The 16,457-nt window shown below is 39.7% G+C and overlaps 1 protein-coding gene and 1 long non-coding RNA gene across 6 annotated transcripts; one reads left to right on the top strand and one right to left on the bottom strand.

The window, feature by feature from the left end:
- Positions 1-745: 745 nt before the first annotated feature.
- On the bottom strand, positions 746-9,566 carry LOC308410658 (uncharacterized protein). 5 transcript variants are annotated; one of them, XM_080904174.1, is made up of 6 exons: positions 9,392-9,566; positions 4,360-4,605; positions 3,875-4,273; positions 3,625-3,726; positions 2,560-2,644; positions 746-1,106 (listed from the first exon to the last, which is right to left on the bottom strand). In XM_080904174.1, exons 1-6 carry the CDS (start codon positions 9,411-9,413, stop codon positions 1,100-1,102), a joined length of 861 nt encoding a protein of 286 aa, XP_080760300.1. In that variant the 5' UTR covers positions 9,414-9,566; the 3' UTR covers positions 746-1,099. The 5 variants fall into 5 exon arrangements, with proteins under 5 accessions (XP_080760300.1, XP_080760298.1, XP_080760299.1 ...); XM_080904172.1 differs by having other exon boundaries at positions 746-2,644; XM_080904173.1 differs by having other exon boundaries at positions 746-2,644; positions 3,625-3,723.
- LOC308410879 lies at positions 3,773-9,695 on the top strand. Its single transcript, XR_013974287.1, has 3 exons — positions 3,773-4,038; positions 8,573-9,467; positions 9,561-9,695. It is a non-coding gene; the product is annotated as an uncharacterized lncRNA (long non-coding RNA).
- Positions 9,696-16,457: the final 6,762 nt, after the last annotated feature.

Genomic DNA, 16,457 nt, shown 5'->3' with positions numbered 1-16,457 from the left:
TGGTCGCTCACAGTAGACATAAATGGCTTCATTCACTCCTCTTTCAAACCATCTGTCCTCTCTGTCCAAAATGTGAACATTGGCATCCTCGAAAGAGTGTCCTTTGTCCTTTAGATGCAGATGGACAGGCGAGTTTTGTCCTGTGGAGGTGGCTCTTCTATGTTGTGCCATGCGTTTGTGAAGTGGCTGCCATTGTTTTGTTGTTTGTTCACAGTTAGAATAAAAAAAGTTCACAGCTTAGAATAAAATCTATAATTCCTGCTTCATGACTTAGTGAACTATGATCATACATGGTTGAACATCCATTAAGTTATCAGCAGGCATTCATATATGTAGTTAACTCAAGAGGAAAATACACAACAGAGTGGGTTGAACTAACTAGAATGAAAAGTTTGATATTATTGAACTCAGAGATCAGATTTAAAGTTATTTTCCAAATCTGCCTTCTGGAACTGATTAGTTTTTCAGTAAACCTCAGTTATTCTGTCTGTATCATTTTATGTTGCATTAGAACAAAAGAGGCAAAGCAAAACTGGTTGCCCAACCCAACCTGTGACCATGAGCTGTGGGACTTTTTTACCCAAAACAGTTTTGCTTCTCCAAATTAGAGAACTGGATGATGACTTTGACCTTTGACCTATGATGACTTTGACCTCAGAGAGGCTTTAAGATCCATTGAAAGTTTAACAGCACTGAGCTCTCTGCTCATTCAGGAAATGTGATTCAGAAGGAAGTCCAGTCTGAGTTCATGAATTTGTAGTTTATCAGACACTACAACACTCAAGTCTGTGTTTTAATCTTATATTACTGAGTGAGACTATATAAATGTTTCCAAGGGGAAGGAACAACAACAGGATACTTGTTGTAAGTTACTGAAGACATAAAACATCTGCATGCCAATAAATTAAGTAACTGATTTCCATTAAGTAGTTCTGCAGCATCAGAGTCTAATTCAGTGATAAAAATACATAAAATCTGTAACATGTGGATGTCCTCTGGTCTGAGGTGCTGGGGGGACCAGTTACAGACCAGCAGCTGGATGTCAGTGGTTGGACTGGTGGACTACTTCAGTGAAGAGTAGACGACGTCTGGCTCTGGTTTAAAGTCTGAACACAAACACACACAATTCAAACAACAGGAAACATGATTACAAGCTTGGTAGTTCAGTCAAGACCTCCAATCTCCACCTCTCTGCATCACACACAGTCCCAGTTCAGACTTTACTGGGAACCAGTTTTAGATACAAATCAGAACGTCCACACTGCTCACACTTTAAACTGCTTCTTCAAATTATTCTAGTGTGGTTTAGTGTTTCTTTCTCTCAGCTTCAGTTCTTACTTTTTGTTTGTCATTAGTCCCCTCTGTGTTCCGTCTGTAGTTTCTCTGCCTCACCTCTCAGTGTTTCATGTCTTACTTCATTTATGCTGCTGTTTCTGATGGTTGTTTGTGTCGATCTTCATTCCTGTTTTACTTTGTCAGTGAGGTTCAGTCTTTGACTGAAAGAGCTGCTCAGCACCCTCACAGACTCATGCAGAGGGAGATGTGGGTTGTTCATGATGTAATACTGAGTGCATACGTGTGTTCTCACTATAGCAAGAGTAAGTATAGATACATCTAGCACAATATATACCTGGATGGTCTACTGATAACCAGCAGTAATGACAGATGTTCTGTAGTTATTCAGTAGTCAACTGGACTGTCAGACATCTTGCTAATATGTTTCAATTTATCTCAAAGTCCTAGTGAAACATTTATGGACTGTATCCTACTGAAGACTAGTAACATTTTGCTCTCTGGGTACAGAAACAGTGCTCTGTTTTTTTTCTCTCAAGCTCAGAGGTTTTACTTTGTAGGTGAACTGTTGTGTGCAGTTTTAGAGAAACAAATAAAAAAAAAAATCTACTGTTTCTTGCAGGTTCAATCAAAAATAGACCCTGCACTATTGTCGGTGTTATTCTATTGCACGTCAACTTCAGCTGCCTGCCTGATGTACCTGCAGGGTTATAAGGAGAGTCACAATTATATGTTGCACCATTTCCTGTATTTGAAGCAACACTACGCTGTTGAAATTCATGCACTATAACTTGTGTTTTCACTGCACAAGTTTATTTTTGTTGAATCTGATTGTGAAGATTTGTGTTCTGTGTTCATTTCCAGCTCTTTATTTTTATTCTTGGACTTGACTAGAGTACCTCTGCATGTTTCACAGTTCAGGGTAATATTTCATTAGCTTACACTGAGCTTTGTTGGAGCCCCTTAGTTCATCCTGTCTAAAACAATCTGTATTAGCTCCTCTCCCTTTAAGGCAACTTTCTACCATGCTTTCTACCTTGCTGCCAATCACTAATAAAAGGTTGAAATAACAGGTGGCTGGAGCATATGTCACTGAGACCATATTAGGTATCGATGATATCATACAAACCCAAGAGTAGAAAAATCATTATATGTTTAGAGCAATCTGCAGCCTGCACTTTTGTTTCTCATGGATTACTTTATTTAAACTTTTCTTAGCTTAGCCTAGCATAATGACGGTAAACAGGGTGAACAGCCCAGCTGTACCTGAGCTTTCTTGTCCTGATGGTTGTTTGTCCATTACTGACATCGTCAGAGCCCACTGCTGGGTAGACCACAGTTGTATCAGTCTCTGTAATATTAAGCATATAAAATTACTGAAGCTACCACTGTTATATTATTACTCAACAGCTGCAAAGTAATTGACAAGATTAGGTGATTAAGCGATTTTTATAATCGGCAGCATTTTTCAGCTTTCCTATGTTAACACCTCTGCTGTGAAACTCATAATGACCAGAAATAACTGACGGCTCATTCTGTGAAAAACAACTGTGGATGACCACAAGGCTGCTATATTCTAATAATACAAATGCACACACTATACCACAAAGCACAAAGCAAAAGGGTTCTCATGAATTGAACGCTAGCATTAGATCTTGTGGTGAGACGTCTAAACCTTAACCTGGTTCACACTAACTGGGGTCATCAACAGGAAGTAGCTGCTGTGGTTTTACATGTATGTTTAAAAATGGTTCAAATGTCTGAGAGGCTGAAAACACAGCTAAAGGTCTATGGACTGTTCAATCTGTGACTTAATTGGCTTCACACTAAGCCAAAAAAAATTATCTTCTCAAGAACTTTCACAGGCACAACTTTCTGAGAAGATGGAATGATCTTCCTGCAGTCCTGACCTCAACCTCACTGAACACTTGTGGAATCAGCTTGTGAGTGCTAGTCATGCCATCATGAACAACACAAACACATACAATCTACATACTTGACTCTGCTGCTCAACTCACAAATTTTCCTTACAAATCTTGTGCCATTTAAGAGAAGAAACAGACTTTCCAACAGTATAAGATTTATTGCCAAGAAGCAATAAATTAGTGTTACAACAAAGAAATCAAAGAGAAAGTTCCTTACTAACGCCCTATTTCTGAAATATCCTCACCCCTACTTTGCAGTGTTCCTTAATTGTAAAGTTGCAAAAAAGTTGTTTTAGAAACAAATCTAACAACTCAGCAGCCATTTGAAACACGTCACATAGTTTTGCAATTATATTTAAAATTTTAAATGTCAACCTCAACCCTTTTGATGGAAACACAGTACTACCTTTGCTTTTTCTGATTGGCTGTTGTTGAGGATCTGATAATTGGATGTAACTGTACATGACATAAGTGATGATGTCATCTTCTCCAGCTTCTTCTTGATCTGCTGAAATGATGCAAAATTAAAAATAATATAAATTAAATATCTAAAAACAGGTTGCATTTAGGAAAGTTGTAACTATAATAATAATGTATGTGACCTTTATTCTACTGAAGAATCTTAAACACGAACAATCAGGAAGTCTGAGTCTCACCTTCAGGTTTCCTGTGAGCACATCGTCTCACCAGCAGAACCAGTAACACCAGTAGAACCACAACACAGGATGATCCAACAGAGGAGACCAACATCATAGAGAGAAGAGGATGAGAGCGTGATGGAGGAAGAGCGATGGAGGTGGAACCAGGAGGAGAGGTGAATGTAGGTGGAGGTGTGGATGTAATGCCTTGAGCAGTTATTGATGGAGATTTGGTGGCAGTGAGTGAATGTGAGCTGGTGGGTGAGGGTGTGATGGTGGGTGGAGTTGTGGTGCTGGATGTATGTATTGAGGTGGGTGAAGATCTGACAGTTGTGGTGGTTTTGGTGGTGGGTGTAGATGTAGTGGTGGATGTAGGTGGAGGTGTGGATGTAGGTGGAGGTGTGGTGGTGTGTTTGCCTAAAATAAAGCAAACACAGTCATTAAGTTGTCGTCACATTGTGAATGTTGAAAGCTGCAGAAACACAGACAGGTGAGTGTGTCACCTGTGACAGTGATCCAGCTGGATGGAGACTCTCCATGACCGCTGATGTCACACTTGTAGAGGCCTTCATCAGACCTGGAAACATGCTGGATGGTCATGTGACCTGTAGGCTGCTTCCTGATGAGGGAGCCATCTTTATAGAAAGCAGCTGGGAGGTTGGAGGGAGTGGTCTTTGTTTTACAGAGCAGAGTGACGTCATCTCCCTCCATCACAGGGAGGACAGGACTCTGCAGGATCACTGATCCACCTCAACACAGAGACAAACTACAGCATTTCATCCATTTACACACAGCTTCATCAACACTAACTCCACACACTCAGCTTACCAGTGTCATACCTTTGTTCCTGGCTCTCCACTCTCTTAGTCTCTGAATGTGTTTCATCCGATGACACTATATGACATTTCATCTTTACTTGATAAAATGGAATTATCTACCTGCCCAAATGACTTTATCCATACAGCATTATTTAAAATCTGTTTTCTTGCTAATGGCCTTGTGCTGTAGAAATACACAGCTCAGAAATTACAGGCATATCTCTAAGATCCCTTTCTTGTGAAAGCTTCTTAAAAACGTGGCCAAACAAATCATTTCTTTTATGGAAAAGCATGACATCTTTGACAAATTTCATTCTGGGTTTATGTGTGCTTCACTCTACAAAAAGTCCTTTACTCAAGGTTTCTAGTGATATTTTGAAGTCGGTTGACTCTGCTGCATCCACTGTAATGGTTATCCTGGAGCTTATTTCTGCCTTTGGCACTGTTGATGACAGTATTTTGATTAACAGGCTCTTAGGTTTTGCTCTAAAGTGGTTTAAATCCTATCTTTCTGGCAGAAAGTTCGGTGTTTTTGCAAACCAGGTGATGCCAGACTCTAAGAGTCTGTTCTGTGGGGTACCACAGGGATCAGTCTTGGGAACAATTCTCTAACCCTTTTTTTTTTGGTATATTTTCACCCTAGGCAAATAATTTGGCAATTTTCTCGTGCGTCTTATCATTTCTTTGCTGACGATATTCAGCTTTACTGTTCTTTTAAGCCAAATTAATATTTAAAGTTGCCCTGCTTGATAAACTGTTTTAGTATTAGCAAACAGTGTGTCTCTGACAACTGCTTGCAGGTGAACTCTGATAAAATAGAAACCCTAATTAATGCCCCTGAAAACTGAATAATTGAAATCAAGCAATACCTTTGTGTACAGGTTCGTCTGGCAAACCAAACCTCAGATGTCACCAGTCTATTATTCAAACAAAGACAAAGACAGACTTCAAATCCATTTGAAAGCCTGAAGCTCAGCCTTGTCCATCCTAGCTGGAAAACTGAAAAACCAGTGTTATTTGTAATCTATCGTCCACCTGTCATGGTCCTGGATCATTTTATCTAAGCGGTTTGAGTTTTATGTGTTTTTGTCATTTTTGTATTATGTTAAGGCTACTTTGTTATTTTAAGTGTTATTTGGTAAGTGCCTGGGTTTTTCAGTTTAGTTTTGGTTTATTGGATTCTGCTTTGGGGTCATATCTTACATGCACACAGCTGGATTCATGACAACACCTGGAGAGATACTTACAGAAATACTCTGTAAGTCTTGTTTTTCAGACTTTATCTGATTTGGTGCTCAGCTTAGATACAATAATTGTTGTCATATGTCAGCAGTGTTGGGTAAGTTACTTTAAAATAGTAACTTAGTTACATTACTAGTTACTTCTCTCAAAAGTAACTTAGTTACTTCAAGTTACTCATTACTTTCAGAGTAACTAGTTACTAGGGAAAGTAACTTTGGTTTTACTCAGAATTCTCTTGTTAATGTGTTTCTTCCATAACTTTGCCAGTCTTCTAGCTTGCTTACTTGCCACAAGTGCACTGTGCCACCTACCAATAGAAAGGAAAAGATAATGTGCATATTTCCACGAGAGAAATCCCACGCCTGGACCGTCATTGACTGCTGCCATGATTCTAGCCTACGTCACAGCGTCATGTGCGCCTTTTACATCCAACACAAAAACTGAAAAAAAATCCCACGCCTGATTCTATCCTAGCCTGCTTTTTACATCCAACACAAAAACTGCAGTCGTGGTGCTTTCGATTGTACTCAGAACTCGGAAATTCTGCCTTCTGAATAGGAAGATGTAGGCAACACCAGACTGCAGATGAGCTGCATACAGGGCTGGACTGGGACAGAAAATCGTCCCGGGCATTTTGACTAGAGACCGGCCCACCATTATAGGAAAAATCATAAAGCCTTTGAATGAAAACAAACGCTGTTGTGACAGTGATGTTCACTGTTTTGATGGTATATATGCATCAATCTATCAATCGTTTGTTGTAAGATTCAGATAATTATTTTTTAAAAGCTAGACATTTTATATGAGAATAAGAAAGAAAAGTATTTCTTTGTGCCCCCCTTTCCCTGTTAATGCCGTACATGCCCCCCTGGCAAAACTTTGCTAGATCCGCCCCTGCACAGTTACCAGCTGTCAGCTACTTAGAAAAGGATCCTGGGGTTATTTGTCTCTCAGAAACTGTTCATAACTTCCCTTCAACTCATTCATGTCACCTAAAAGGTAAACCTGTTTCTCCATCACCTGTTCAGCTCTGATGATCCAGTAAGGACATCTCCTGGTTTCATCTTCATGTTTCCCTCTCACCAGATAACCAAACCGACATCATGACCAGCAGTTTTGCAGCTGTGGCTCCAGCAAACATCAGCTGATACTAGAAATTAATATTAAATAAATTCTAACAACAGCTGATCAAGCTTAAACGTGCTGCTGTTGTTTAGCGCGACATCCGCTGGTTTCCTCTTTCTGGCGCAAAGTGAGCGATAAACAGAGAAAAGCCGATCAGCTGATCATTGATCAGTTTCATGATTGAAGTAGAAACAGGAGAGGGAGGGGGAGAGAATGAAAGAAGAAGAGGCAGCTGTGCAGCAAGACACAGAATAACTCCAGCTTTGTGACTTTTTCATTGTAGCTGAATTACGGGACAAACTCTGTTCCTTTTCACCTCAATAAGAAACGCGTAATATTTTCTCTGAATACCAGACGGGACGGTTGGCAACTCTAATAACTTATGAACAAAATAAAGTTCAACATCATTAACTTCATAGCACCCACCCTAGCTAGCTAGCACGCAGTACGGAAAAAGTCAGAATAACGAAAATAAACTCCACCTAAACTTGGTTTATATCTGACCCAGAGAGACTGCAGGTCATAACTTCTTACCTGAAGTTCACCTGACACTCTCGGACCAGCGGCCGCCTCGGGTCTATTTTCCTTCTGCGTCCCTTTTCCTTCATCCACCTGCTGGCCTCCACCACTTGCTAATGTTACTGAATCTGTGGAAGCTCTGTGATAGCCACCACACGAAGTAACGAGTAACGACCCTATCTAAATCCCAGTAACGACTAACGCGTTCCTGATTTTGGCATAATAACTAGTTACCGTGCTCGTTACTACAATAATAACGTAGTTACTTTAACGCGTTACTTTAACGCGTTACTTAATAACGCGTTAGTCCCAACACTGTATGTCAGTAATAGTTGTCAAACAGCTAATACTGTGAGGAACATTGGAGTCATTTTTGATCTCCTTCAACGCACATATTAAACACATATGTAAGACTGCTTTCTTCCATTTGCGCAACATCTCTAAAGTTAGAAATATCCTGTCTCAGACTGGCGCTGAAAAAGTAGTTCACGCATTTATTACTTCCAGGCTGGATTACTCTAATTCATTAATGTCAGGATGTCCATAAACTCCCTGAAAAGCCTTCAGCTGATCCAAAATGCTTTAGCAAGAGTACTGACAGGGACTAGAAAGAGAGAGCATATTTCTCCTGTTTTGGCTTCCCTTCATTGGCTTCCTGTTAAATCCAGAATTGAATTCAAAATTCTCCTTCTCACATACAAGGTCTTAAATAATCAGGCCCCATCTTATCTTAATGACCTTGTAGTACCATATCACCCTATTAGAGCACTTTGCTCTTGCACTGCAGGCCTACTTGTTGTTCTTAGAGTATTTAAAAGTAGAATGGGAGGCAGAGCCTTCAGTTTTCAGGCCCCTCTTCTGTGGAACCTCCCTTAGTTATGCTGCAACAGACATAAGCTGCTGGGAGATTCCCATGATGCATTTTTTCAGGCACCTTTCTCATTCAACATGTGTTAAAAGACCTTTCTGCATTGAATGACACTTGTTATTAACCTCTGTCTCTCTTCCACAGTACGTCATTCATCATGTCTTCCTTCTCTCACCCCAACCGGTTGCAGCAGATGGCCGGCCCTACCTGAGCCTGGTTCTCCTGGAGGTTCCTTCCTGTTAAAGTCTTTCCTTCCCACTGTCACCAAAGTGCTTGATCATAGGGGGTCGTTTGATTGTTGGGTTTTTATCTGTATGTATTATTGTACGGTCTACTTACAATACAAAGCACCTTGAAGCAACTGTTGTTGTGATTTAGTGGTATATAGATTGAATTGAACTCGGGAGCCATTCTTGTGAATGAATCAGAAACAGTGTTTGTTTGTTTTATTCAACTAATAAATATGTCTAAGTGTCAAACGGTTGTCTCGCAAGCTGAATTAGAGGTTAATTTTTATGCTTTTATTTTATCACAGCTTGATTATTGTAAGAGCTGTTTATGTGTTTGAATAAGATCTTGACCATCTTCAGTCAGCACAAAATGTTGCTTCTGCTAGGCTTTAACAACACAAAAAAGACACTGCACAAAATTCATATAAAAATCTTTGTCCTTACTTTTAAAGCCCTGTGTGGTCAAGCCCCAGCTTATATTTCTGACCTTCTAGAATGCAGCACCTATTCTTGTAGTCGAAGGCTATTAACGGTCCCTGTAACTCATTTTAAGACCAGGGTTGACAAATACTTTAGAGCTGTGGATTCTTTTAAGAATCAACTAAATTCTCATTTATTCAAATTAGCTTTTAACTAGTTTTAGGCTGTATGATGTTATATGTATGCTGTTTTATATTTTTGTTCTCAGTTTTTTTTTTATTGTAAAGCACTTTGCGATTTTTGATCTACTTACCAGTGACTGTGAGGTGAACCATGTTACTGACGGTGCCTTCTCTGGACTCACACCAGTAAACTCCACTGTCAGATGGGTAAGTATATCTGATGTTACAGGAAGAACCAGCTGGTGTTCCCCACCCATCTCCACACTGAGTCCTCTGTTGTTTGCTTGTGTTTCTCCTCAGAGTCCATCCAGCAGAGCTGCCGTCCTCCTCACAGCTCAGAGACACAAAGTCATATTGAAAGAACTGGGAGCTGCTGGGACTCACAGTCAGACGAGCTGTGAGGGTTAAAATGAAAAATTGATTATGTGTTATACTTGATAAAAAGGTCCAAATGGTTTATTGCTTTTATTATTTTATAATTTTCATTCTCAAAACATCAAACCAAACAGATCATATTACATTACATTTTCCATTAACACAATAAATTATATTGGAACTGTACTAAATTCCGTAACATTACAGTTACATTACAACATTAACAGTAACATTACAGTTACAGTTATGGTGTTGCTTGCATTACAAACGTTCTTCAGTTTTCTGCACACCAGGAAAAAAGAAATATGGCGTAGAAACTGAACATTAACAGTGTTGCCTGAAAACTTCTTTGTTTGATCACTTCTTAATGAAATTAATGAAAGCTAGAATAATTGGCCCTAAAAATCTTAGAAATGTGGTATCTAAGCAGATACTTACTGTGGATGGCATTATTCTGACGTCCAGTAACACTGTGAGGAAGGTGTTGTTTTTTTTACAGGATATGTCCTTCAGTGAATATATTAAACTAAAATGTAGCTGTATGCTGCAGCAAGAGCACTGACAGGAATTACAAAGAGAGAGCATATTTCTCCTATGTTAGCTTCTCTTCACTGGCTCCCTGTTAAATCCACAACTGAATTTACAGTGGTGTGAAAAAGCATTCGTGCTCTTTCTAATTTCCTGTTTTTGTATGTTTGTCACACTCACTGTAAATGTTTCAGATGATCAAACACATTTAAATATTAGACAAAGAAAACACAAATGTAGTTTATAAATTAAATTACACCAACGCCACCATGGAAAGAATCCATGCTCAGATGGCCCTGTGTGGAAAAAACGATTAAGTGTGACAAACATACAAAAAAAGGGAAATCAGGCAGGGCACAAAGTGTCATGGTTCTGGGTCATTAGACCCAGCAATGTTTTGTTGTGTGTTATGGTGATTTCTTCGGGGCAGGGATAGCTCAGTAGGTAGAGTGTTGGCCCCATGATCGGAAGGTCGGGGGTTCGATTCCCCTGAACAGCTACCCTGAGGTACCCCTGAGCAAGGTACCGTCCCTACACACTGCCCCCCGGGCGCCCAGTGGCTGCCCACTGCTTCACTGAGTGAATGGGTTAAATGCAGAGAGGGATTTTCCCCACGGGGACCAATAAAGTACACTTTCTTCTTCTTTTAGTTGTAATGTATTGAGCTGGTTTTGCTTCAAAGTTTAGTTATTCTTGATCTATATTTTCTTGTTGCTTTGTCATTCCCCATTTCCTGTCTAAGTCTGTCATGTCCTCTGTCTTCGTTCCTTAGCCAATGCATTTAATATTTAGATATTAAATATTTAGATTTATTAATCTCTGTCCGTCTTCCACAGCATTTCTTTTGTTTTATCTCCCCCAGCTCACCCTAACCAGTTGTGGCAGATGGCTGCCTCTCTCTGAGTTTAGTTTTGCTGAAGGTTTCTTCCCACTTTAAGGGAGGTTTTCACTTCCACTGTCGCCAAAGTGGTTGCTCAAAGGGGGTTGTCTGATTGTTGTGGTTTTCTTTTCATCTTTGTAGAGTTCTCTCTCTCATTATGAAGCATATTGAGCACCTTGATGGTGAGTGTATGTTTCCACAGGCCCCGCTAGTTAAGAGACTTATTCCTCATGATGAGCGAAATCAAGACAGAACATCTTTAACTGGTCTTTAACTCGCTAACGAGGAAAGGCTTTGGTCAGAACCAGGCAGTGGAGCTATGCTCCTCACCTGTCTCTAGCCCAAATACTTTAAAGAGCAGCTGTCCTCACAACCTTTTTAATGACAAACTGTTACAATACACATCACAGCACCTCCCTCCGTAAAACCCCCCTTGGTTGTGAAGACAAGGCCCTATGCGTGTTTATGTGTGTGCACGTGTATGCATGTGCAAGAACTTGTGTTTGTGTGTGACCTCCTGCTCACCAAAAGGATAATAAAATCAGGAAGCAAAATCAAACAGAATCTTCACAAGGGATGTGCTTGTGATAAAACACTACAGCCTCCTCCCAGAACCTTAAGAGGGAGGGGGACAAAGGAATGTCTTGATCCTGTAGTTTGAACTAAAACTTTACAAATTTAAGAAGCACAATGGCAACATTCAACAATCTGACTTAACAGTGAGTGTTGTATTGTGCTGAATTGAATTCACTCCTACGTTAAAATGTCAAACTTTATGTGTTTATAGTCTGATGCAAAAATTGTTCTCCGTAGATTTCACCCGTTTAATACTGTTAGAAGGGTGGGGTTGTTGTTTTTTAATAACTTGCATGTTTGGTGTCTTCTGGCCTTCACGCATAAAGCAGCAGACAGGCAGCCCTCCTTAACTTGTGTCCTCCTGGCGGTTTCTTCCTGAGTATTTCTCTCCCAAATGTTTGCTCAAACGGGGTTGATTGTAAGGATTTTCTTTGTATTATTGTAGAGTCTTTATCTTACAGTATAATGTGCTTTGTGTTTTGACTCTATGGGATTAATATAAAATTGAATTGAAAAAGAAAAAAACAATCAAAGAATGTTTTTTGTTCTTTTAATTTTCCATATTTTTAAAGAATTACATTTTTTCGGCACATTTGTGCTACAGTCAACTAATTTCAGTCCATAGGCAGGATGAAGAGAGTAGTTGTAGTTTTTGTAAACTGTGGAGATATATAGCCAGGAATCCAGAGTAATGTTAAAGCTGAGTGAATGCTGACCCCAGCTCAGCAGCCAGATGCTGAACTTCAACAGGTAACAAACTGATCAGCAGTCAGGCTGCAGCCTCCATTTCTACCTGTTCATGTTTCTACAGAATCACTGTGGTAATCACTTTAAAGTGTCTTTGCACCGGTTTCCATCTTTATTTTGTGTTGTATTTGTACACAAATGCTAAGTGAAATATCACCAATACAAATCACTTAATGTGTCCTCATTAAGTGTATTGGTGTGTGTGGCTGTAGCCTTAGCTTTTATCTTTGTTAAATGGTAATTATGAGGCTGTGTATTTCAGGTCATTTTACAGCATAGGTGTCAAACTCTGGCCGCCTAATTACATTTGGCCCGCGAAGCCATACCAAATTACTATTAGAGCTGGCCTACTGGTATTATACAGCTAATATACAGTGGGGCAAAAAAGTATTTAGTCAGCCACCGATTGTGCAAGTTCCCCCACCTAAAATGATGACAGAGGTCAGTAATTTGCACCAGAGGTACACTTCAACTGTGAGAGACAGAATGTGAAAAAAAAATCCATGAATCCACATGGTAGGATTTGTAAAGAATTTATTCGAAAATAAGTATTTGGTCAATAACAAAAATACAACTCAATACTTTGTAACATAACCTTTGTTGGCAATAACAGAGGTCAAACGTTTACTATAGGTCTTTACCAGGTTTGCACACACAGTAGCTGGTATTTTGGCCCATTCCTCCATGCAGATCTTCTCGAGAGCAGTGAAAAACAGCCCCATAGCATGATGTTTCCACCCCCATGCTTCACAGTAGGTATGGTGTTCTTGGGATGCAACTCAGTATTCTTCTTGAGTTTATACCAAAAAGTTCTGATTTGGTTTCATCTGACCACATGACATTCTCCCAATCCTCTGCTGTATCATCCATGTGCTCTCTGGCAAACTTCAGACGGGCCTGGACATGCACTGGCTTCAGCAGCGGAACACGTCTGGCACTGCGGGATTTGATTCCCTGCCGTTGTAGTGTGTTACTGATGGTGACCTTTGTTACTTTGGTGCCAGCTCTCTGCAGGTCATTCACCAGGTCCCCCCGTGTGGTTCTGGGATCTTTGCTCACCGTTCTCATGATCATTTTGACCCCACGGGATGAGATCTTGCGTGGAGCCCCAGATCGAGGGAGATTATCAGTGGTCTTGTATGTCTTCCATTTTCTGATGATTGCTCCCACAGTTGATTTTTTCACACCAAGCTGCTTGCCTATTGTAGATTCACTCTTCCCAGTCTGGTGCAGGTCTACAATACTTTTCCTGGTGTCCTTCGAAAGCTCTTTGGTCTTGGCCATGGCGGCGTTTGGAGTCTGACTGTTTGAGGCTGTGGACAGGTGTCTTTTATACAGATGATGAGTTCAAACAGGTGCCATTCATACAGGTAACGAGTGGGGGACAGAAAAGCTTCTTACAGAAGACATTACAGGTCTGTGAGAGCCAGAGATTTTCCATGTTTGAGGTGACCAAATACTTATTTTCCACCCTAATTTACGAATAAATTCTTTACAAATCCTACCATGTGGATTCATGGATTTTTTTTTCACATTCTGTCTCTCACAGTTGAAGTGTACCTCTGGTGCAAATTACTGACCTCTGTCATCATTTTAAGTGGGGGAACTTGCACAATCGGTGGCTGACTAAATACTTTTTTGCCCCACTGTATATATTGTTTGGTATAAAGCTTTGCTTGTTCCATATTCAGTTTTCCAGCAAAACTTATTTGAGTCCATAAGAAAAGATTCATTCTTATATCTGGAGGAAGATTTTTTTTTTCAATAAATATTAACGTTAGCCCGTGACTTTGTTCCAGTTTTGAATTTTGGCCCACTGTGTATTTGAGTTTGACACCCCTGTTTTACAGGGTAACATGGTAATGTATTGAGTATTATAACAAACTACTATCTGTAATGTGTAATGCATACATTTTTTGATTAACAATATCAGGACTGGCAGGCATTTCTAGCTACATTTTATAAAATGACCCAGTGTTGGGAAGGTTACTTTTAAAATGTATTCCACAACAGATTACAGAATATGTGCCCCAAAATGTATTTATAATGTGTTCTGTTATATTACTCAATGAGTATAACGTATTCTGAATGCTCTGGCTCGTAGCCGAAAAGTAGCTTTACTTTGTTGTCTGGGTCAACTTTGCTAGCGAGAGACAGAGAGAGGCGTTGAATGACATGAACACAGTGTACAGTCACCAGATCGAGACCCCTGCATTAGAGTCTCTTATTGCATAAAATAAGTAACTGTATTCTGATTACTACCTTTTTAAACAAGAACCGTAACGGAATACAGTTACTCATATTTTGTATTTTAAATATGTAGCGATACATGTATTCCGTTGCCCACGAATACTGCGCAAGTGCCCTGTACTTATGTGCATTTTGCGGGCAACAAATCAGGTTTTTGCAAGAAACAATGAAACAAGTACTGTAAGTACTTACTGGGTTGTGGGCCGTGTTATGGAGTCACGTAATTTCATCTATTTTCAAACTTCCATGTATTTTAAAGGGAAAGAGATACAGATTGTTCTGTAAATAATTTTTAGTATTGCAGCAACCCGAGTAATTACTGGTTCTGCTTAAGTAATTTTCTGCATAATGGAAGTTTCACTATTAAGTCTGTCTTATATATTATCTATAAAATTAAAACTATCATAATCACTTTTCTTGTTGCAGGGTAGTTGCGCCTTGTTGCCCACAAATTGCATGCAAGTATTGGGTACTTGTGCCTTATTCGCAGGTCGTGTAATAAAGTGTTACCACATTTCTGAGGTTTAAACTGTGACAGAAGAAGGTTACTGACCTTGGTTTGTTGAGCAGCTCAGCAGTGAGATCAGAACTAAAGAGAAATGACACTCAGGTTGATTTGAGTGTCATTTCAAATCAACTCCACACAAACAGCTGACAAACACACAAACTCTCTCTGGTATATCTACTCGTTTTCTATTTGATGACAGGAATATGTTTCAAAAACATTTGGACAACAAAAGATGGGGAAGTGTGTAATAGTAAAACAGAACATCCCATATGTATATTCCTACAGTTTATACTGTTCTAGCTCCTCTATTCAAATTTAATTATTATTTTTTTAAATCTCAGAAACAGCACTGAATGTAATTGTTGTGATCATAAATATGTGCACTGACTACACTGTTCATATAATACAACATGTCCTCTACTCCTAAAAGAAACCACAGTACACTCATGTGTCCACTGTGCAGCTGTGTTGATATGAGTGAATGATTTGATCTTTTCACTGCCTGCTGTGTTTCCTCGACTCCTGAGCAAAGATAAAGAGTCAGTTCAGACCTGCAGTTGGTCCTCGTGGTGTTTGAACTTGAATTCAGCCTGATTTGTTTTTCATGTCTTCTCCTCCATCATCAGTTATCAGGAGAGCAGACAGTCAAAGTACAAGAATTCAAACAAACACAGAGATTCTACTTACAGAGCAGACACAGCACAGATGTTTCCTTCATCGTCCTTCTCACTCATTTGACCTTTTTTTCATTTCTGTCACTGACACCAAGTAAAGCCCGCCCTCTTCCTCTGAGCACCAGCTTTCTATTGGTTCAAATAGAGTTAGTGGTTAGTGTGTGTGTGTGTGTGTGTGTGTGTGTGTGTGTGTGTGTGTGTGTGTGTGTGTGTGTGTGTGTGTGTGTGTGTGTGTACGTCCCCCTCAGTGAGAGAGGCAGATATGAGCTGAAACACAGGAATCAAACCAGGGACGCTGCTGTTATGGAGCTGAACTGGAACCATTCAGACACTGAGGCCCTCTGAACACATTTTAATTACAGCTGTGCAGAGACACACTGATGACTGACTGGAACACTGTGATTCACATTTTACATGAACACCATCCTCACACATGTTTATATATGGCCACTAGAGGGAGATGTTTCACTATAAATACTGTAGGACAAGAGAGGCATTATGGACAAAAACATCACATCCCCCATTTTATTTACAATATAATATTTATTTAAAATGTTCTGATTGTTCAAATATGTTATTTTTTTATTGTTGTAAAATAATGTGTGCCCCAGTCTCCAATAAGACAGTACTGGAAGGGTAGTTATTCCTCCGTTACCACA

This window comes from Rhamphochromis sp. 'chilingali' (genome assembly GCF_963969265.1).
Source record: "Rhamphochromis sp. 'chilingali' genome assembly, chromosome: 1".
In the NCBI taxonomy this organism is placed as follows: Eukaryota; Metazoa; Chordata; class Actinopteri; order Cichliformes; family Cichlidae; genus Rhamphochromis; species Rhamphochromis sp. 'chilingali'.
The sequence above is the reverse complement of the archived record's forward strand: the minus strand, read 5'-3'. Positions and strand labels throughout refer to the sequence as shown.